The sequence below is a fragment of the Amblyraja radiata genome, chromosome 10, assembly GCF_010909765.2.
Source record: "Amblyraja radiata isolate CabotCenter1 chromosome 10, sAmbRad1.1.pri, whole genome shotgun sequence".
In the NCBI taxonomy this organism is placed as follows: domain Eukaryota; kingdom Metazoa; phylum Chordata; class Chondrichthyes; order Rajiformes; family Rajidae; genus Amblyraja; species Amblyraja radiata.
The window spans coordinates 15,961,263-15,985,054 of NC_045965.1; the positions used below are offsets into that span (position 1 = coordinate 15,961,263).

Consider the following 23,792-nt stretch of genomic DNA (forward strand, 5'->3'; position numbering starts at 1 on the left):
TCTCAACCCCGTAATTCGGGCGGGAGAAGTCGCCGCTGCCGGTGCCCCGCAAAGCAGTCTCCCACCGGCGACCCGCGAGCTCCCGGTGTCACCATCCACCGGAGTCGGGTCGCAGCAGCTCGCCCCCGCAACTCTCCACGCTCCGAAGCTGGCTAGCTCCACGGAGGTAGGTCCGTAGGTCCACAGCTCCCACCGCCGCCCACCGACGCCCACCGACCCCCAGGCCCACTGCAAGCACGGAGATCCCAGAGACCCACAGCCAGCAGCAACTCCAGCCCAGCCCCGCTCCAACTCCAGAGGAACACGTAGGGGCAGAAGCTGATGGTGTGCAAGGTACGTCTTGTTCTTGGGGTGGCGGATGAGGGGGCGCAGCTCGGGCTGTGGGCGAACTGCCACTTGTCGCTGTAGCGGCCAAAGATCATAGAGGAGCTCCTCTATGATCTTTGGTAACGGCCCATCGGGGAGCGGATTCCTCTGGAGTTGGAGGGGGAGGGGGGTATTGTGCTGTTTGATCGCCCCCTGCTATCCCAGGGACAGGGAGACACAGCGGCTTTTTAGACTGGTGGGCAATCACTTCCAAAGTTCTGCCCACACAGTCAGTACACTTCTCCTACACTGTATTTCATACAAACATTTATTCTGCAAGAAAAAACGACATTGAAGACTCAAACTCGCGATCGAGTAACTGCCAGGATCAAGGCGCAAACTCGCGACCTTGCGGATATGAGCCGAGCACTCTACCACTGAGCCAGCCATTAAAATCTCCGCTAAAAAAATTCCATTCCGAAGACCGACAAATTCTGAATTACGAAAAGTGTCTGGTCCCAAGGCTTTCGGATAAAAGGTTGTGCACCTGTAGATTTAAATTTGGCCTAGGAGAGAACATTGATGTTGATTCACTTATCGTTTCAGAGAATTAGCAAGATTTTGTGGTGACAACACCATTAGTATATTTACAGTGCCAAGATGCCAGTTGAAGCAGAAGTTGGTTATCACTGATGTAGCAGATGTAGGCGAGGTGACAACTTTGTGAATGTCTAACAGGTAGCTTGGAGCTGAGGCACTGCCTTCAGGAGAATTTATCTTGCATCTTCCATGACTTTTTTCCGGGATGTTCTAAAGCGCTTTATAGCTTCTACCAATGGCAATGTGATGATGATCAGATAATCTTATATTAGAAATGTAATTGGACAAACAAACCTTGGCCATGACATCTGGGATAATTCACTTGCTGCTCTTTGAAATAATGTTGTGGGATCTTACATGTCGTCTTAAGTGAGCAAAGATGTCTAGGTTTACAAAACTAGAATGCCAGAGGGTCTCAACTGTCAGCCTTCACAAATACCGCGTGAACTGCTGAGTTCTTCTGGTGTTCTGTCTGTAGTCTAAATTCCATCAGCTGCATGTGTAGGAAGGAACTGCAGATGCTGGTTAAAACCGAAGATAGTACAAAATGCCGGAGTAACTCAGCAGGACAGGCAGCATCTCTGGAGAGAAGGAATGAATGACATTTCAGACTTGTAAGGGGAAAAGGAAATGGGAGATATTGAACTTTATAAAGGGAGTTGACACCAGTGGATCCATGGGGAATGTAAAGAGCAAACTACTAGCAGGAAGTTTGAGATGTTGGATCAGCTGCATGATGTTCTGCTGTATACTAAGGAATACAGTTATTACTTTTGACAGTTCCATGGATCTAATCATCGATACTTTCAACAATACTCACTCACTTCTGTCTTCTGTCAACTTATACCGATTGCTGTATGAGCTTTTCAAACAATAATCCCGACATGAAAGATTTCAAAGGTCTTTTATTGTCACGTGTACCAATTAAGGTACAGTGATATGCAAATTACCATACAGCCATACTAAAAAAGCAACAAGACACACAACTACATAAAAGTTAACATAAACATCCACCACAGCGGATTCCCACATTCCTCACTGTGATGGAAGGCAATAACATGTTGATCTTATTGACATTATCTCCAGATTATCTTTATGTCAATTTTATTGATAATAACATGATATATACTTATTCTGCAATAAATCTCATAACTAATTAGCTTTACCTATATTTACGTATGCATATGCATGTTGCCCTGTAATCATTCTTCTCAGCTGCAAAATTCTGGAGTGGGTGACAATGTACTTGCACTCCTTACCATACTGACTCCACCCAGGAGACGTAAAATGCTCCAAAGCCACCCCCACAGCTGATAGTCTGTCACTACATTCACTCTGTGATAAAGCATCACTAGGCTAATGAATTTTGTTAAAGCAAAATTTAGGGCATATTGAAAAGGAAATGGTCCCTTCCCAAAGTTTTGAAGTAAAGTCATGATTTTTTTATCTGAATAAAAAAAGAGCAGAACAGACCACAGTTCGAGTCAATGTTATTGTCAAATGCACAAGTACAATGAGGTACAGGTACAATGGAAAATCTTGCTTGCAGCAGCATCACAGGCATGTAGACTCAGACAAACTCATAAAAACATGTAATACATATACATTAAATGCACACATCATTTCTAGAAAAAAGAAGCCTGCAAAAAAAAACATGATATTAGTGCAAAGGCATAATTAAGAAATGCCATGCCACCACCCAATTCAATCTCTTTAAATTCAATTAATTGCATTTAAGTGGTTGGGATACTGCAGATAGCGATTACTGGTATTGAGGTTGAGGTTTAAGTTATTGTTGTCACATATACCGAGGTCGAGGTACAGTACAGAAGAAGGGCCTCGACCCGAAACATCACCAATTCCTTTTCGTCAGAGATGCAGCCTGTCCGGCTGAGTTACTCCAGCATTTTGTGTCTGTCTACACCGAAAAGCTTTGTTCTGCATGCTATCAAAACAGATCAGATATACTTATACATAGATATAATCAGTTTAAACTCAAGTACAATAGATAGAGGAAATGGAAAGGTGCAGAATGCAGAATATAGTTCTCGCCATTGTAGCGCATCAGTTCCTTAGACAAAGTCCAATGTCCTCAATGGAATAGTGGTGAATCGAATGGTACATTAGCTCATGGAAGGACCAATCAGAAGTCTGATAATGGAGGGGAAGAAGGTGTTACTAAAACTGGTGGTGCGCATTTTCAAGCTTCTGCATCTTTTGCCAGCGGAGAGCAGTGAGAAGAAGGCATGACTGGGGTGGGACAAGTCTTTGATTAATTTGGCTGCTGTTTCGAGGCAGTGTAAAGCAAAGATCATAGGGCGGAGCAAGATGGTCCACTCCTGCGAAATCCAATGGACTGACGTGTAGTACGCAACGGAGCGTAACTTCCGCCATTTCAGTAAACCCGAACCGACTTCAGTTATGCCTCTCGCAGTGTAATCAGCGTTGCGGGGGAACAGTTTGTGTGTTTTTAAATGTTTTAAATGTTTTTTAAAATTTTCCTTTTAAATGTAGTAAACCCTCATCAATTTCTCCCATCACTGTCGGCACTGCCTTGTTCGCTATTTGCTGAAGTAAAGGGCCTGGCATACTTTCTACAACCTACCTACGACCTCCTACGACTTTGTGACGACCATGCTGCGAGTATGAGTCAAGGGCAAACTCGGCAGAGGTCGTGAATTAGGTTGTGAAAGTGGGACAGGCCCTTATGTGTGTGAGTGTGTGTGTGGAAACTTGCAAGATGGTTAATCTGACTGGAAGCCAAATCTGACTGGACGCACGCTAATACACACGAAAACGGCACACACCATGTACAGGGAGGAACTGCAGATGCTGGTTTAAACCAAAGACACAAAAGGCTGGAGTAAATCAGCGGATCAGGCAGCATCTCTGGAGAAAAGCAATAGGTGATATTTCGGGTCGACTGGTCTTCTTCAAACTGACAGTCAAGGGAAAGGGAAACGGGAGATATAGGCAAATCTTCCATTCATTTTTCCTTAGTACCGTCTATATCTCTTGTTCCTATTTCCCCTGACTTAGTCTGAAGAAGGGTTTCGACCCGAAATGTCACCTATTCCTTTTGTCCAGAAATGCCGCCCGACCCGCTGCATTTTGTGTCTATACTTTAATCTCTCAGCCTGATATAACAGAATCTCCCTGAATTAGCTTGACGCCATGACGGAAGTCGGTTACGGAAATGGCGCTGACGATTACCCATCACCTACTGCGGCTTTTTTGCAGAATAAACCATCTTGCTCTACTCTATGATCTTTAGTGTAAAGTGTAGATGAAGTCAATGGCAGGAAGTCTGATCTGTGTGATGCATTCATTTGGATTGGATTATGGTGGTGAAAGCAGAGCAATAGTTGACAAATAGGAGTCTAACGTAGGAGTGCTTGTCCAGATATTCCAGAGATAAGTTTAGGGGCCAGAGAGATGACATCTGCTGTGGACCTATTGCGATGGTAATCAAACTACAGATGATCAAGGCTGCTGGGAGCCTTTTTCACCATCACCAGTCTTTCAAAGCACTTCATAATAGTAGATGTCAGAGCCACTGGATGGTAGTCATTAAGGCTTACTTTTCTTTGGCACCAGATGATACTGTTACTGCCCGGAGACTCTAGCTTCAGAATTCTTAATGGCTCTGCGAAGGTCAAAGATAGATTTATTGGGATTGTTCAAGTTGAATGCTGCAGACATGGAATTCACCTGGGAGTGGCCCACATGGTTCATCCATGGTTTCTGGTTGAGGAATACACATTTCACCTTCTTTGGTACACAGTTCTATACACACTTGCTGACAAAGTCAGGGAGGTGGGAAATAAAAATGTATCAGCATCTACACTGCTGAATACAATCCAATAACTACTGCTGGCAAATCTGCATGAACAGCATTGGGGGAAAGAGGCTTGGCTCCAATTTTCAATCCCAATCAATATTTAGTGTTGAAGATAGACACAGAATGCTGGAGTAACAGCGGCACAGGCAGCCTCTCTGGAGAGGAATTGGTGACGTTTCGGATCCGACCCATTCCTTTTTTCCAGAGATGCTGCCTGTCCCGCTGAGTTGCTCCAGCTTTTTGTTTTTGTGTCTAAAACTTCGGTTTAAACCAGCATCTATATTTATATCTATACAATATTTAGTGTCTCTGATTATCTATGGAGGACATATTTTCGGGAGAACTTTAGAGGTGAGTTGGCATCTGTAGAACTTTACTATAGCTTTGAAACAAGTAGACAGTGGGGACTCGGGAAGAGGCGAGGGGAATCACAGTGTCAATGAATGAAGTCTGTTGAAATAAGAACAGCCATAAAACCTGAGCTCTCATTTCCACTATTAGTGTGCCAACCCAACTCAGAACTCTAGCAGCCTCTAGTGGCGCTGGTCTAGACTTTCAGCGTCAACGATTTTCCAGGATGAAAGCACAAGCTAACAAACAAAGAATTTTGTTTTCTGTTTAGTGGCTAACACATTTCAAAAGATTTCAAATTTACAGCTTTTGAAATGTTTTGAAAGAAGCAAATCCAAAAGATTCAGCCCATGACCTAGATGATGCATGTAGCTCTGCTGCTGAAATGCAAACAGAACCTACTGAAGGAACTCAGCAAGTCAGACAGCATGTGTGGAAAGAGAAACAGTTCAAGTTTCCAGTTGGAAGTACGAGGTTAGGGGAGGGATGCATAGGACAAAGGACACATTTCTGATGGGGTGGAGCCAGGATTGCTGTGATAACAGCAGTTGAAAAATTGTTGAGAAATATTATTGAGAGAAAGAAAACAAACAAATGAGTATGATGAAGCTGTGACATGCAGGTCAGAGCTCCAGGAAATGTCATACAGATCAGGCACTGTCACTGGAAAAAAATAATTTGACCACAGATGGAAAACCTACAGTGGAATTAGCCAGCTCAGTGAGCAAACTAAAATTATCTGAAGCTATTGAGTTAATGAATGTTTCCAACATTTTCAGTTTTTATTTCAGACTTTCAGCATCTGCAGTTTTTCCTTAATTTTTAGACATGTTCTCAGCATCTCAGCATCTGCATGTAGAAAAAATTGAAGCAGAGTGAATCCTGTGTTATTTGCTGAATAATCACAGCAGTAGAGAATTTGGTAGTAGAGAACTTTGATTTCTGATTGTTCTGACCATGCTAATATTTGTTGCCCATGTTATGCTTGCTGTGGCCCATCACATCCCTGCCACTCCACCCTCTGCGTGCCAGGGAAACAGCAATTCCATATGTTGGCTTCTTGTCTCAAACAAAACTTATTTTGCCCAGAACTTTGCGGTTGGCATAATCATGATCAAAAAGTCCATGCATCAATCATAAAGGATGGTTAAACCTGTAATGCTTGTAATGAGTGGAAGGCATTCATTGGTGAGGGCATTGAATACATTGGATTATTGCAATGGTAAAGCCCCTGTGTGTGTGGGGGGTGGTTAGTGTGCGTGTGAAGCCGCAGCCCACCCCCCTCCCCCCGCCCCCCACCGCCCCACCGCGCGTTGGGGGGAACAGACCCAGCGGGTCTGCACTTGGTCTAGTATATCTTAAAATTTTAATAAGCAGTTTGATTAACCTTCATTCCTTTTATACATGCATAAAATAAACGGCAACTCACACCAAAGTTAGAATTGACAGTGTTAAAAGTGAGAATGTGCTGTGAGGATGTCTAGTAAATGATTGTGAAATATACTGAGCAGAGCATTCACACTGTTGCAATTAGCAGAGTAACGTGCGGTCACACAATCACACGGCACTGGAAATGTCCAAACCGCAGATCATCATCTTGCAGTCTAACTCTTGGCCAGAGCTTTGTTCGATTGGTGCCTGTATTTTTTATTTCCTGGCATACCCTGTTCTAAATCTCTCTTGTGGGTACATCCTAAATCAGTACGTAAGAATTTCATCGTTCCGTTTCACTACATGTGACAATTAAACACTCTTGACTCCTGAGAAAAAAATGAGTCAGTTGGGATCAAGTAGGAATCTGAGGAATAACAAGTTGTGAGGCTGTGGATTTGAACTTTGATGTGGCCTGCCAACCTCTGGGCTGTACACCTATGTACAGTTATTTTTGTGGGCAAAACTGTGCCTGTATACATATCAATTAATTTCTTTCCCATCAGTTTGCCCCTCTCTTCTGTTTTGATTTTTGTCACCAATTTCTAATTTAATAAACTAATAACTAAAAAGTATTACATCGACACATGTTAAAAATTAAACATATTGTTTAAAATAATACACTTAAAACTACAGTGCTGTGCCAGCACTTACCATCACAAGAAAATCACATTGTGTGCAACCAGTGAAGCCAAAACCCTTTAGCATCTTAAATGAGCAAGTGGGGCTCATTCCTGTTGGATACTTAAACAACAGAGAGCACATAAATCCCAAGTTCTTCTCTCAGTTTGTATAACATTAGTTAACATCAATTGAGACAAAAACACATTATTATAACTTCACAGGGAGCAAAGGACAAGGAAGGGGATGGAATGAGCCAGCGGTGTCATTCATACTGCAGCTGTACACAGTATTAGTGAGACCACATTTGGAATACTGTGTACAGTTCTGGGGTCCATACTTAAGAAAGGATGTACTAGCCCTGGAGGCAGTGCAGCGAAGGTTTACAAGATTAATTCCTGCGATGAGGGGATTGACATATGAGGAAAGGTTAAGTAAGCTGGAACTCTACTCTTTGGAGTTTAGAAGAATGAGAGGCGATCTCATTGAAACATATAAGATCGTGAGGGGCCTTGATCGGGTGGATGCACCGAGGATGTTCCCAATGATCGGGGAAACTAGAACTAGGGGACATAGTTGCAGAATAAGGGGGGGCTCTTTTAAAACTGAGATGAGGAAGAACTTCTTCACCCAGAGGGTGGTTAATTTATGGAATTCACTGCCCCAGGGAGCAGTGGAAGCAGAAACGTTAAATATATTTAAGTCTAAAATAGATGGTTTTTTAGCTGCCAAGGGGATAAGGGGCTACGGGGAGAGGGCAGGGATATGGACCTAGGTATGGTTAGTATAGTAAGACCTGAGTGATCTCCTGGACAAGTGTCGATCACCTGGATTGGGGTCGGAGAGGAATTTCCCGGATTTTTTTCCCGAATTGGACCTGGGTTTTTATCCGTTTTTTTGCCTCCCCCAGGAGATCACGCGGTTCTTGGGGTGGAGAGGGGTGATAGCGGTATAAAGGGGAGGGTAGTGTCTTGTGTTCTGTGTCTTGTGTCTACTGTTTGTGGGTAAGTGTGTCTGTTTAGTGTTCAGCCATGAGTGAATGGCGGTGCGGGCTCGACGGACCTGGTGGTCTACTCTCGCACCTACTTTCTATGTTCTATGTTTCTATGATTAGTTGTCATGCTGGGGAAGATATATGTGAGGCTGTTATTGACAAAAGATTTTAAAATAATCCACTCTTTATTCCCCCATTCTCCATCTCATGACCACTTTTCCTCGCCCACCTACTGCCTCAGATACGAAGGGCCTTCTTACAGTCAATTCTCAGCATAATAAATGCATAGAAAAAGATGGTGTGGAATTGTGTTCTGACATACAATTGAAAATTAAAACAGAGATCATGTTAAATATAGGGATATAGTTTCTTCCATTGTTTTTGTAAATTATTTGTAGTATGTCATATTTTAAGTAAACAGCTATCAACATGAAAATGTGTCATAGCAAATGCATGTCTAATATGTTTCACTATGTGTTTTAAAGGCATATGCTAAGCAAAACTGGCAGTCTAATTATTAGACCTGCTTCTCGGAAGGATTCTGGAATTTATACCTGCCTGAGCAGTAACGCTGCAGGGACAGACAGACAGGCATCCATCCTCACCTATATAGGTAAGTGCAAAAATCTTTACAATTCTGTACATCGTAGTTTAAAGCGCTGAAGAGTAAACATTAGTTCTATGCTGCCGCAAGGAACCAGACCTGAAGAGAACATGGATTGCTAAATTGGGACTGCTAGGCTGAATGTGGCAGTCCGATTCTGTAGAATTACAGATGGGTTTAAGTATATTGCAGACTGTTATGGAAATGAAAGACTCTGGTTGACTCTGACAGGCAACTACAAAGAGATTAGGTCATATTATGATAATCACCAGACCATATAAAATTCCTGTACTGATTCTTTATATGAGGTGTTTTGTGGGAACTTTGTCAAAAACATTTGCATCCTAAGAAAAGCCAGTGGCACACAGTTGTCCTTGTAGTAATTGTTCTCCAATCACTTCTCAGCCTTACTCTGTGACACTGCTATGAAAAGCAGAATACAGCCACTTGGAGGTACTTCTTGCAGCAGTTTAAATCTTGTAAATTTAATTTAAGATGATTTTGGACGTTAACCTCATTTTCCCCACAGCGTTGAGCATTTGAATTTGTGGCATCTATTCTCACCTATTATATCGTTGATCTGTTCAGAAAATCAATGGTTGTTCCAGGAGTTTGGCTCAAATTGATCAGTGTTGCAATACCCCGGCAAAATTAGTCGGAGTTAGTTTGTCCAAAGAATTGCTATAAATTGTAAAGCATGTCATTTAAAAAAATATCTCCGAACCTCTTATTACATGTGTAGCATTGGCATTTTATACATATTTTGTGGGTCTGTGTGTATATAATATACAACACACACACACACACACACACACACACACACACACACACACACACACACACACACACACACACACACACACACACACACACACACACACACACACACACACATAATGTATAGGCTATACTTGTTCTAAAATTGAGTAGTTTTTTTTTAATATCAATGATAAATAAATGACCCAAAAGAATCAAACTGCAGCTGTACTGTATGAATTTTAGCAAAATGCATCAAATTGTGGAATTCAAAATGAAATCTTTTATTTCACTGAATGTCGAAGTAATTTGGATATTTTGTGCAATATACAGTGAAGTAAATCCAGAAGCTGATCTTTGAGATGTGTGGACTTTGAGGAAATTTTCAGAAGTGCATCTGGGATTCTTAATGTTGATGTTAATAAGAGGCACAGCTGAGAGAGTCATTAATGGCTCTTGCAGTCTTCAAGCTTTTTTAAAACATTGTTTTTTATTATCATTCAACCCCAGATAGATCAATGCCAAATATCAGGATATGCAGCATAAGGAAGAGAATGGATAATTAGGGACAAACAATGTGCCTTTGACTGCAGCAGGTCATATCTTACACTCTTTTTTGAAGAGGTAACAAAGATGATTAACGAGGCTAAGGCAGTGGATATTGTCTGCATGGATTTTTGTAAGGCATTTCATAAACTCCCTCATGGCAGGCTGATCCAGACGTTTAAGATGCATGGGATCCATGGATTCCATGGTAGTTTGGATTTAGAACTGGCTTACCCATAGAAGATAGAGCATAGTGATGGAAGACTGTTATTCGGGCTAAGTACGACCAGAGGATTACTGCAGATCTATGAAGACTTCTGTTGTTTCATAAAATGACTTGGATGTAAATGCGTACGTTAATCGGTTTGCAGACAACACCAACATTGGTGGTGTTGCAGACAGTGAGGAATACTATAAAAAGGATGGAGCAGGATATGGATCAGGTACAGAAGTGGGAGATGGAGTTTAGTCCAAGCAAGTGTAAAGTGTTGCAATTAGGAAAATTGAATGTAAGGGGAAGGTATACAATTAATGGCAAAACCCATAACAGAATGGATGTTCAGATGGATTTTGGAGCCAAGTTTGTAGCTCTCTGAAAGTGGCACACAATTAGACAGAGTGGTAAAGAAGGCGTATGGTATGCATGCCTTCATTGGTCGGGGCATTGAGTATGAGAGTGAGTAATTCATGTTGCAGCTTTTGTAGGAGTTTGGCTAGACCGCATTTGGAGTATTAAGTGCAGTTGTGGGTGCCCCATTACACAAAGAATGTGGACCTTTGGAGAGGGCATTGAAGAAGTTTTCCTCAGAATGCATTTGAGAGTATTAACTATAAAGGAACAGTTGGACAAACCTGGATTTGTTTGTGTAAGTGAGTGTTAGTAAGTTAAGGGGAGACTTGATAGAAGTATGTAAAATTATGAGAGGTAGAGATAGGGCAGACAGCTAAACCTTTTACCAAGAGAGGAAATGTCAAAGACTAGACGGCTCAGCTTTGTGGTGGGAGGGGCCAATTTAAAAGAAGTTTTTTTACATAGAGAGTGGTGAATGCTTGGAACACAATGCAAGTTTTGGTGGTGGAAGCTGATATGATGGAAGCACTTAAGAGGCTTTCGGCCAAGCTTGTTCATATGGAGGAATATGGATCTCATGTAAGCAGAAGAGATTAGTTTCATTTGGCATCATGTTCACCACAGAAATTGTGGACCAAAGGGCCTGTTCCTGTGCTGCATTGTTCTATGTGCTTTTCCAGCCAATGATTACTCAAAAATGCACTGGACATCCTAGTACATTAATAAACTTTGGTTTTGCACATGCTGAAAAGACAGAAAATTGAACAAAAATATGGTAAGGATACACAATGGGTAAATAAGGAGGAAATTGTATGAAGTTAGATTAACCTTGTGAATATGAAAGAAGCGTAAACTTTAATTTTGTCTTTCAGTTTCAAGTACAGTTTCAAGTTTGTCAAAAAAATCACAATAATTCCCTATTTTGTTTCAGAATTTAGATCTCATTCTCAAGGTGGCAATGTTCAATGTTCAATGCTCCAATGAGGGAAATTCAGTTCTGATTATTCTGCTATTTTTTTTAATTTAAATGTAATTTGTGGGTTTTTATTAGATTAAAGTGAGCAGGGATTCAAACTAGCATTACAATTGCTTGAATAGTCTGTACGATGACAAAATAGAATTGCATACTAAGACAAAAGTAAGTGCAGATCCAGGTCTGAAAACAGCTTGTTGGATGTCCATGCAAAATAAAGTTTTTTTCTTTTTAAGTTTTCAAAGTTGTTCCACTGGGAGTTGTAATTTGTAATTTTTCATCTCCACAGAGGCTCCAAAGGTTACTGTTGTCCGAAAGGAAATCCTTATTGGCCTTGGGGATACTGCAGTTCTGGAATGCAGAGCCTCTGGTGTTCCAGAGCCAGCGGTCAAATGGTTCAAAGGTGAGGAAACCAGCTGGAAATGACATCTCCCATGGGATTCACCATGTCAGGAAAACTAGCCTGGAGACGTTTTGTCAGCTGCTTGCCTGTTGGTACAAATACCATTATATGCCAGGAAGCATTGTGCCATAATTGTTTATCCATTTGTAGCTAAGAGCTTTGGGAATTTTGAAGAGCCTCAAATATTTTCGGTTGAATGTACTTTGCTCCAGATATATTTCTAGCCCCTCAGATCTAATTTGCGGGATGTTTGTGGATTAATTCTGAGGACTTTTGCAATATATGATGAAAGTGTGCAAAATCTATGCCTTAAATACCAGTTTAAATGCGTAGATACAGTTAGCAGGGTGTTTTTGCAAGTTATTGTTTTTTACTCTTTAAAATAATCGAGTTATCGTCAATAAAGTCATTCAACAGGGAATCGGGCCTTTTGGCCCAGCAAGTCCACTCCGATAATCGAATGCAGTTATTCTGTGCACTGCATTAAAAATATTTATGATTATGATACCTTTCTTAAATACAGTGCAAATATAACAAATATTAAGATATGATTATTTTGTATGAAAATGAGACATTTTCAAAAGCAAATAATTCTGCAGGTTAGACCTTCAGAGATTATTCATCTTTGTTGACAGGGAATATTTGTGTTGTTTGTGTTATTTACACCAGCTCTGGATTATTCAAGAATTGGACTGCGTAATTGATATGTTTATAGCTCAGAGGCATGACTACCTTACATTTCCTTAAGACTGAATTTGAGAGAATAAATCCTCTCTTGCCTGGATTTACAGTGTATGGAAGGCAATGCCAAGAAGGGAGTCTAGGAAGAAATCTTACAGAAAACAGCTGTTTCCTGTGCACTTACAACCTAATTGGGGAAACAGCTTATTTTTAAATATGACCTGGTTGTATATCAACTTTAAAGCTCTTGAGAGAAAACAGCACGTTTGTGGTAACAGGTTTAAATGTTCTGAGTTATATAAATACCATGATGATGAAAGGCTTAAACTACACTTTCTTCCATCATTGAATCTATACTTTGGAATTTGCAGTACTGGTCTGGGTGTGATTACATAGCATCTTAGGAATGTGCTAGACTGGAAAGGACCATGCAGATCCTTTCATCAGAGTTCAAAAGCAGAACTTACAGTTTACCTCATTTTATCCTTATGTTATTTTTTGTACAATGGCCAATCTGATTTATCATTTTAATTGGCCTGCACATTCAGGTCACCTCAGCTGTGCTTCAGCCTAAGCTCTTGGCTCCCTGGTCAATGTTTTCCATGCCATGGGAGAGTATCCTACATAGTATGTTGCGAGAAGAGATTGGGAGATGTGCAAAAAATAAATCCAAGGATGTTCTCCAAGCTCCTTTGAAAAGTTTAACACTTCCACTTCAATTACTCGGAATCTGTGGTCCATGACAAATCAAAAGATAGAAGGAACATTTTGGATAGCGTTTAGAACCTCAAGTTTACACAAGTACAAAACATGGAAACATTCGGTAGAAAGGTCATAAGGCCATAAGTGACAGGTGCAGAATTAGGCCCTTTGGCCCATCAAGCCTACTCCGCCATTCAATATTATCTGATCTATCTCTCCCTCAACCCCATTCTCCTGCCTTCTCCCATAACCCCTGATACCTTCTGCCTTCTACCCTGTTGGTAGAGTTTGCACTTTCTTCTTTGACTCCATTAGTCGCCTTAAATTCCACGGAACCAGATTGGAACTGAATCTCCTTGATTACAGGGGCGATTTGTTTATCTGCTGTGTTTATCTCTAAAATCTTTTCAGTTTTTAGTTGAGGAAATCTTGCTTTTGTTGTTTTCTTTTCTAGCTTACTTTGTACCAGAACAAGGGGTCACAGTTTAAGGATAAGGGGGAAATATTTTAGGACCGAGATGAGAAAAACATTTTTCACACAGAGAGTGGTGAATCTCTGGAATTCTCTGCCACAGAAGGTAGTTGAGGCCAGTTCATTGGCTATATTTAAGAGGGGGTTAGATGTGGCCCTTGTGGCTAAAGGGATCAGGGGGTATGGAGAGAAGGCAGGTACAGGATACTGAGTTGGATGATCAGCCATGATCATATTGAATGGCGGTGCAGGCTCGAAGGGCCGAATGGCCTACTCCTGCACCTAATTTCTATGTTTCTATGTTTGGTGATAGCAGCTTTTTTGCCATTTTCCTTCCAATGTGTAACATTAGCCAGATTACCCAGAGTGTTCCTGGAGGGGTAGAATTGATATCCTCCCTAAATCCACAGTGATGTCTTGTGATTTACATTCTATTCATGCACTATGCAGTCCTGTCTCTTTTGCCTTATTTACTGTTGGCACAAACTCTACAGATCATTTTAAGGATCGCTGCATGAACACTCATTAATCCTTGTTTATTTTGTTTCCCCAGTCTCATCAGTTTGATGAAGCTTGAGTTTTCTATTTCTCATTACAGCTTCTCAATTCGTAATGAATCAACTCCTCCTCATTACTTTCAAATGTCATTGTCATGGTCTCAGGAAATAGTTGTCTCTCTTTTCTCTCTCCCCACTTCCAAATCATATACACACAAGATGATATAAAAATCTCAGTAATGATTTCTGGGATACTTCATTGGCCAATTCCTGTAACTGTGGTACAAGTCATCAGTTATGAATAGCATGTTTCATATGGTTCATATTTTCCATAAAGGGCCTCTCCCACTTGGACGACCTAATCCGCGAGTTCTGGCGAGTTTTCCCTCGACTCATACTCGCAGCACGGTCGACATGAGGTCGTAGGAGGTCTTCGTAACTCTCCTTCATGCTCGAAAGTGGTCTCGAAGCCTCAGCTAGGTTGCGCTGTTTTTTTTCAATATGTTAAAAAATGCCCGCGAGTAAAAAAAGGTCGCCATGGAAAAAATCGATACTTTTTTTACTCGTAGGTTTAGTCGTAGTAGGCCGTAGTAGGTCGGCATGTTAGTCGTAGGTAATCGAGGGTAGTCGAAGGTAGTCGTAGAGAGTCTTCATCATAGTCGAAGGGAGATCGAAGGAGGTCGGCTTCACTCTCCACTATTCGGTGTCCAATTTTCCCGAAGTTAGTCATAGCTAGTCGAAGCTGGTCTTCAACAAGGTCGAAGGAGGTTGAAGCAGGTCTTCAACATGTCATTTTTTCAAACTCTTCTAAACTCGCCAAATAGGTCGCCCAAGTGGGACAGCCCCTTAAGTATCCATGTGTTCAGCCAGTCTCCTGTGTGGCACTATATCACAACATTTGGCACGGCTTTTAGCTGAATGAACAGAGACGGGAAAATTCCCCAAAAAATGCTAGTACCGCCAAATTTTTCCAGTGTGGACGTCATTAATGAATTTGTCAGTGAGAACAAAACTGAGAGCCGGAACACAAAAGCCCATGTCTTTCTATCACAATGAAGATATTGTTGGGAGAGATCAGTTTCAAAGCAAATCTTTATTAGACTTGTTTCTCTGCTCCTCTCCCAGACTTAAGTCTTGTCTTTTGTGTCCTGTCCACTTGTGCATCACACGTCATCTCCAGATGAATGCATAGGCAGTGTGAAGTTTTGCAACACTTTCAGTAAATAACCATCCAGAATGGTAAGAGATTAATGACTGAACCACTGACTTCCCCTTAGTTCACAGTTTCTCCACATTCCTTAAAAGACATCGGTTCCTAATGTGTTGTTAACTTGGAGTCTAATCTTGAGGGAGTTATAACACAGTTTTGCTACACCACATGGGTGCCTCTGAAGAAGCATCTTTATGTCCAATAAAATCTGTCCTAAGGTAGATAGGATTTTATTAGACAATGGACCAAGGGGGACCCAAATTGGGTCCCGTCCCCTCAACGCGCGGTTGCGGGAGGAGGGGGCGGCCTGCGGCATCACACACACACACTAATACAACCCCCCCACACACACACACACTAACCACACACACACACACACTAACTACCTCCACACACACACTAACCACCCCCATTGATATTATATTAATATTATTCATTCACACCTTTTACCCTATCCACTCACGCATAGCCCCCAACTCGCAGGCACGGCTAGAAAGGGAGGGGGTAGAGAGAGAGGGATACAGAGGCACAGAGAGAGACACAGAGGCACAGAGAGGGACACACAGAGGCACAGACAGGGACACAGAGGCACAAAGAGGGACACACAGAGGCACACAGAGGGGGACACAGGCACAGAGAGGGACACAGAGGCACACAGAGGGACACACAGAGGCACACAGAGGGGGACACAGGCACAGAGAGGGACACAGAGGCACACAGAGGGACAGAGCAGACCCATTGTGACGTCATCAGCTCATTTATTTTCTAAGTTATTTGAAATTTTTGAACATTTTCATAAATAATTCAAGAAATAATGCTCAAACTTTTCAGGTAAGCCGACTTTTTACTCCAGGGGGTAAATCTCTACCCCCTCAACAACACAGATGATCGAATAAAAATATGCAACCAATTCACTTTCAAAACATCATTATCACTGTGATCAAGATTTCTTTGGCTTGCAAGAGAAATTTGCCACAATGAATTCCCTTCAGCGTTATCTTCTTCCATTTTTCATGAATCTGTTGCTTTTTACAAAGATCTGTTTTGAGAATTAAGTTCTGTAAAAATGGAAAACAATGAGGCATGTGCTCCTAAAAGTGAAGATATTGACAGATTTGCTTGCCACTTGGGTGCAAACATAGAAATGTTGGCCAAACTTTTATTGTCCAATTTTGACATTCATTTGTCCCATAAATTTGTCAAAGAATAATGTGAAACTTTATCCTGTTATTCTTCCTGCTTTAGCTGTGATAATTGGCAGGCAATTCACCAATTCTCCAAAAACACATTTCTGGCTTAACCAGTGGGAAGCATATAAACTCTGCAATAGATACATTTTATTCGTACATTAAAATCAGTGGATCTTTCTGGCAGTCCGGTGGGAACATATAAAATGCTTGTGCCGTCATCATGCCCAAAAAGGGTTGAAGTTGAAAAAGGGTGCTATTTCACTTCCAGTTGGATTATTTTTCCTTTTTTAAAAAATAAAAATGCACATTCAATGTTTTCAGGTGACCTCGAGCTGAATCCTTCCAATTTTCTGAGCATTGATAGTCGTGGAGGTATTCTGGAGATACAGGAAATACAGGACTTGGATGCTGGAGACTATACCTGTGTGGCTGTGAATTATGCTGGAAGAGCGTCTGGCCAGGTTACTTTGGATGTTGGTTGTAAGTTTATTTTTATTGTGCCCTTAGTTGCTTCCTTGTTTTTTTTCCATATGTATTTGTTTGCTCCTTCATTTATCTTATCACCGGTACTACTTTAGATTTTGAAAGGATTAGTTTTGGAGAGCCAACATTTGTTTTACCATGGCTTGCTTTGGTTTGTGGATGACACAACAGTGAAGGGAGAATTTCTACAATTTCACAGAAATGTGTTTACCGAAAGGATACTTTCCCATGATTGCTTGGAAGCTCCACAGTATTGAATAATATTAGGGAACTTGATAAATATTCTCGTTAACTTCTTCAAGAAAAGACAATCTAAAAAAGTCAGATTCGTGAAAAATTATAAATTTTGTTTATTGAGATGAAGGACATACAGAACATTTACATGTGTAAATATTCAGGAAATGTTGGTATTTACAGAGCACATTTAATTATAAAGGAAAATGTCTTCTTATATCCACAAAGATAAGCTGTTAGGTTAAATACCGACTGTAAATTGTCCCACATGTCGGTGAACGATAGGAGGATCAGGAAGAGGGGGGCTGTTGTTAAAGTGAGGAATCTGAAAGAATAAACGTTACAGGGAAATAAATGGGGCAATGCGATCAATGAAATTGCTCTGAGAGATGGCTGGACACTATTGGACAAATGCTTTATTTTCCATGGAAGGAAACATGGGAAAATATGATCTATAACATAGATAGACAAAAGTGCTGGAGAAACTCAGCGGGTGCAGCAGCATCTATGGAGCAAAGAAAATAGGCAAATTTTCCTTTCTTCTCTCCATCATCAGACTGATGTAGGGTGGGGGGGGGGGAGGGGGGGGGGGGGAGAAGAAAGGAAAAAGGAAGAGGAGGAGCCCGAGGGCTGAGGGAGAGCTGCACCAACCTAAAACACAAATTGATTGTATGAACACAGCAATATGCAATCAAATAGCATTTTGCAGAATTGTCTATTTGGAGCAATAACATGAAAGCAACAGGTCAGGTTAGGAACTAACTATCACAATTGTGTTTCAGACCTCAAAAATATTGATGAAGAAAGCCAGTAGGAAAACAAGTAGTGAAAGATTGAGGAAGGACACAGGGCCCATCAAAATCATTCTATTAAACCAGAGCATCCTAAGATGTTTTCCTACCTCATTTATCTGTCACAGAATGCTTTGGTTATAATTTCTAATTCATTGAGAATAATGCAAAGGAGATTCGCTGATATCATCTTCCATACCAAACTGTTTGGTGGTTTCATCTTCTCCACAGCGTCACCTGTTTTCTCGCAAGCCCCGTTGGATATCTCCAAGGACATTGGTTCAAATCTGACATTGCCTTGCCAGGCGCTGGGTTACCCCAACCCCCGGATCAGGTGGCGGCGAGTGGATGGGGTGTCCATCTTCTCCAGACACTCCACAGTTAGTTCAGTGACTCAACTGAGAACAGGAAGTCTCTTTTTTAACAGTAAGTAACTCGTACTTGTTGCATGTATTCTACAAGCATTCCCCGCACTCATTTCTGAACTAAAACCCTTGCATGCGAACACCTGTATCTATGGGCACGTTACTAAAACAAAACTTCAAAGTAGTGCATCTCAATAATTTCAGACAAAAGGCAGCATAAACGCAAATAGTATTTGTCATTTTCTCTCGCACTGTCATTTATGCAAGAATTATCAACAGAAGGAAACATCTGCAACACAACATCCTACCCCCTTATTGATGCAGGTTCCTTGTTATTATCAAACATGCTTTCATGTCGTGGCTGAGTCCATAAAGTCTAAATAGTTGTGCCTAGATATTGGATTGCATGGCACAGTTTTCCTTCATTTAATTTAAATGCAAAATGAAGGAATTTATTGTGATTGCACGCAGCTGATGAATTTCTGCCTGGGTCCTCCATGTATCATTGCAATGCACGCAGGATTCCCTGTGCAGTGCGCAAAACATGCTGGAAAATCACTTCCAAGATTTTTTACCCAAGGAAATTCGGCCTGCTACACATCAATGATTTAACACACCCATATCTGACTCCATTTGGTTTCTAATCAGTAATGTCCTTGCAGAACATATACAAGTGTACAGTGATGAACAGCTATTGGACTCCTCTGTCATTTTTGTAGGAGAAAAAAATAGCATGTGAATATTTTTTTATTTTGTGTTTAGGACTTTGCTCTTAAACTGAAAAACATAAGCAATTGGAAAAAAACAGTCAGCCCATTGAGGTTACTTCACCGTTCATCTGCTATCTGGTCTATTTTCCATTGGAGTATCCAGATAACAATCCCTTTAGAGTTCTAACTTAATGTTCTCAGCTTTGAGCATACTCAGTAATTGAATGGGTGGATTTTGCCAATTTGGAAGACAGATTATTTTGAACACTCATTCTATCTGTTTTATGATGGTTTTAGGGTCACTTTGCCAAATGTTTGCTTGATTCTGTGCCCTTTTGCTACTCGTGTATCGACTATTTTCGGGAAGCCTGTGTGCTGTTGCATTGATTTGGCTCCAATCTAATTGCCCAGAACATTTTGAATTTGATTAATTGTCTGCTAAATTATGCTGTTGTCCTACAATTCTTTTGCCCCTATCCACAATGATGAACCTACTGGTGCACTACATCCAATTCCCATCAGCAAAGCCCTGCACGGTTCCAGAGCTCTGCGTAAGATATTCTCTAGCAAAATTATTAAAAATAAATGTTACTAGTTTTATTCTTCCCTTACTTCCTGGCAACCATTGAATCTCCAATCATCCAAAATAGGTCCCCAGTGTAAATTCCTGCATGTTAATGGTCCATCATTGAAATTTGCATTTGCACTCAAGTCCCAGATCAGCTTCAGGTTAAAGTTTTGTACCTACTGCTGTTTCTCCATAAACTTCAGCTTCATTACATGAGATCATGCACTGTAACACAATTGAGAATTGTTCTGTGAAGGTGATTTATTTTCTATTTAAAAAACAATCTTGTCATATAATTGTGCTCTAACTTAATTAAAAAAGAATGGCACTTCAATTCTTTGCATTAGTGTCTGGAAGTATATTATAAATATGTTACCAAAAATAAATGGTTTTCCCACATTCATTGAAAGACATCAGTAGAGTTGAGTTTATTAAAAAAAAAAACATAAGTGCCTTGTTCTCAGATCTCTGGGTGGAGGATGAAGCCACATACATCTGTGAAGCTGAAAACCAGTTTGGAAAGATCCAGGCTCAGGCTACCGTGACAGTAACAGGATTGGGTAAGTAGTTAGATCTGAAAACATAGAACAGATATCTTAATGTACAAGTCAGATGAAACACTAGACAATGCAATGATGACAGATATCACTTAATGTTTAGTTTTAGTTTCTAGTTTTAGAGATACAGCACGGAAACAGGCCCTTTGACCCACCGGGTCCGCATCAACCAGCGATCCCTGCATATTAACACTATCCTACACACACTAGAGTCATAGAGTGATACAGTGTGGAAACAGGCCCTTTGACCCAACTTGTCCACACCGGCCAACAATGTCTTATCTACACGAGTCTCACTTGCCTGCACTAGGTCCATATCCCTCCAAACCTGTCGTATCCATGTACCTGTCTAACTGTTTCTTAAACAATGGGATAGTCCCAGCCTCAACTACCTCCTCTGGCAGCTTATTCCATACACCCACCACCCTTTCTGTGAAAAGGTTACCTCTCAAATTCCTATTAAATCTTTTCCCCTTCACCTTGAACCTATGTCCTCTGGTCCTCAATTCCCCCACTCTGGGCAAGAGACTCTGTGCATCTACCCGATCTATTCCTCTCATGATTTGGTACACCGCTATAAGATTCCCCCTCATCCTCCTGCGCTCCATGGAGTAGAGACCCAGCCTACTCAACCTTTCCCTATAGCTCACACCCTCTAGTGAACACAATATTCTAAACACAGTCTCACCAACGTCTTATACAACTGCAACATGACCTCCCAACTTCTATACTCAATACTCTGACTGATGAACGCCAAAGTGCCAAAAGCCTTTTTGACCAACTTATCTACCTGCAAATTGACTTTCAAAGAACCATACACCTGCACTCCAAGATCCCTCTGTTCTACACCATTACCAAGAGGCCTACCATTTTCTGTGTAGGTCCTGCCTTGTATTTCCAAAATACAACACCTCACACTTCTCCGTATTTAATTCCATCAACCATTCCTCCGCCCACCTGGCCAATCAATCCAGATCCTGCTGCAATCTTTCACAACCATCTCACTATCTGCAAAACCACTCGCATTTATATCATCAGCAAACTTGTTAATCTTGCCCTGTATGTTTTCATTCAAATCATTGATGTAGATGGCAAACAGTAACAGGCCCAACACTGAACACTGAGGCACAGCACTAGTCACAGGCCTCCAGGGACTAGGAACAATGTTTACAATTTCACCAAGCCAATTAACGTACATACCTGTACGTCTTTGGAGTGTGGGTCACAGACCCAACACATTGATGCAAACATAGAGAAAGCACATCGATGCCTTTACTTCCTTAGAAGATTGAGGAGATACGGTATATCAATGAATACTCTCTTGAATTTGCAGGCCACACACAAGCTGGAGGAACAGCACCTCATAATCCGCTGCGATAGTTTACAACCTAATGACATGATCATTGAATTCCCCAATTTTAGGAAACCAACCTACAAATATGAACCCACCTTCTCCCCCTTCCTCTCTCTGTACAATGGCCTACTTGGACACGGCCATTTCTCTTCTCCTCCCCTTCCACCTATATTCCTTCCTCGTGCTACACAATTCTCACCTTTCCTGTCCTAATGTTACACTTTTTAGCTTTTCATCTCTGGCCTTTGTTCAACCATCTCACCTCTCCTGTATCCATCTATCACTTGCCAGGCTTTGCCCTGCCACTCCTTTCTCCTCCCCCCCCCCCCCTCCCCCCTCCCCCCCCCCCCCTCCCCCCCCAATCAGTCTGAAGATGGGGCCCGACCTAAAACATCAGCTATCCATGTTCTCCAAAGATGCTTCCTGATCTGCTGAGCTACTCCAGTACTTTGTGTCATTTTTGGTATACCGGCATTTGTACTTCCTTGTTTCACTTCTCCCAATCAAGTCCATTGACCGGGTCATGTTGTTGCAATGTCCAGCAATAGACTCTTTTAAGAGTCTATTAAATGATCTTTTAAATTCTATTCTGAGCTCTGGACAGAGGAAAAGGTTCAACAATATTCTTGTAGGCTTATTGTAAATGTGTAACAATCAAGTGACATGGAAATCATCACTCAACGTAGAACTCACAAAATGAGTTCACTTTGATGAGTGGAGTAGATTAAAGAAATTATGTTAATTTTGAAGCTTAACATTTCTGTCCAAAGCAGTTTCATTATATTTACAATTATTGAGATGGCATCGATACAATAAATTGATGTTCACAAACGTTGTTAAGAAAGTCTTACCATAAGTTAAGGACAATATGACATCCTCCTAAGGTGCGGCTTAACCAGAAGCAGGTTGTCACAGTTTGAAAGATCACTATTTGAATAGACACTCATTGGATTAACCTTCTCGACTGCCACATGTGGAAGGAGGATTAGTGGAAAATCTCCACTGAATGTCTGACTTAATGCAGTATTTGGAGAGTTTAAGGTTTCAAGGTGAGTTTATTGTCACATATACCAATTAAGGTACAGTGAAATTCGAATTACCATACAGCCATCCTAAAAAAAAATCAACAAGACACACAACTACATAAAAACATAAACATCCACCACAGCGGTTTCCCCACATTCCTCACTGTGATGGAAGGCAATAAAGTCAAATCTTCTTCCTCTTTATTCTCCCGCTGTCGGGGCAGTCAAACCATCCGCAGTCGGGGCGATGGAAGCTCTCGCAGCCAGCGGTCGAGGCTCCCGCGTCAAGGCTCCTGCATCGAGGCGGTCGAAGCTCCTGCAGCTTGGAGTTCCCGAAGTCGGTCTCTGACCCGAGACCGCAAAGTCCGTGATGTTTCCCACAGACTCCTGCTGTAGAGCTCAGAGGTCGATCCCTGGCAAAGGGATCGTGGGCTATTCGATGCTAAGTCCGCAGTCACCCGTGGTGGAGCTCCCAAAATCAGTAACCAGCAAAGGCTGCCAACTCCTCGATGTTAAGCCGCAGTGCGGACGGAGATACAATACAGAAAAAAATCGCATCTCCGTCGAGGTAAGAGATTAGAAAAAGTTCCCCCCCCCCCCACATAAAACAAGCAAATGAACACTAAAAACATACATTTAACACATACAAACAAACAACAAAGAAGGAAGGGACAGACAGACTGTTGGCAAGGCAGCCACTGGTGGCGCCACCCGTTAAATACCTAATGCCTAATTAAACAATGCCTAAAGCAGGAAACCACTGGTGTGGACATGACAAGTTTCTATGGCATAAAACACCGCAGGCTGGAGAAACCAAATGATAAACCAATCCTTAACTGAGTTTCAGAGTGAAGCACAATGTTTGTATTAGAGTAAATATGGTGAACTGGAGTTGGGAAACTTAACATTGTTGCTAACAATGCTGAAAGTGAACCAATATAATATATATTGCAAAA

At 41.4% G+C, this 23,792-nt stretch overlaps 1 protein-coding gene across 2 annotated transcripts in view; it reads left to right on the forward strand.

The window, feature by feature from the left end:
- hmcn1 (hemicentin 1) overlaps window positions 1-23,792 on the forward strand; it is a 402,484-nt gene that overhangs the window by 141,510 nt on the left and 237,182 nt on the right. For both annotated transcript variants that reach the window (XM_033028175.1, XM_033028176.1), the window contains exons 13-17: window positions 8,630-8,757; window positions 11,884-11,997; window positions 17,071-17,229; window positions 18,489-18,683; window positions 20,365-20,460. In XM_033028175.1, coding sequence (XP_032884066.1) covers window positions 8,630-8,757; window positions 11,884-11,997; window positions 17,071-17,229; window positions 18,489-18,683; window positions 20,365-20,460 — 692 coding nt within the window. The remainder of the gene's footprint in view (window positions 1-8,629; window positions 8,758-11,883; window positions 11,998-17,070; window positions 17,230-18,488; window positions 18,684-20,364; window positions 20,461-23,792) is intronic.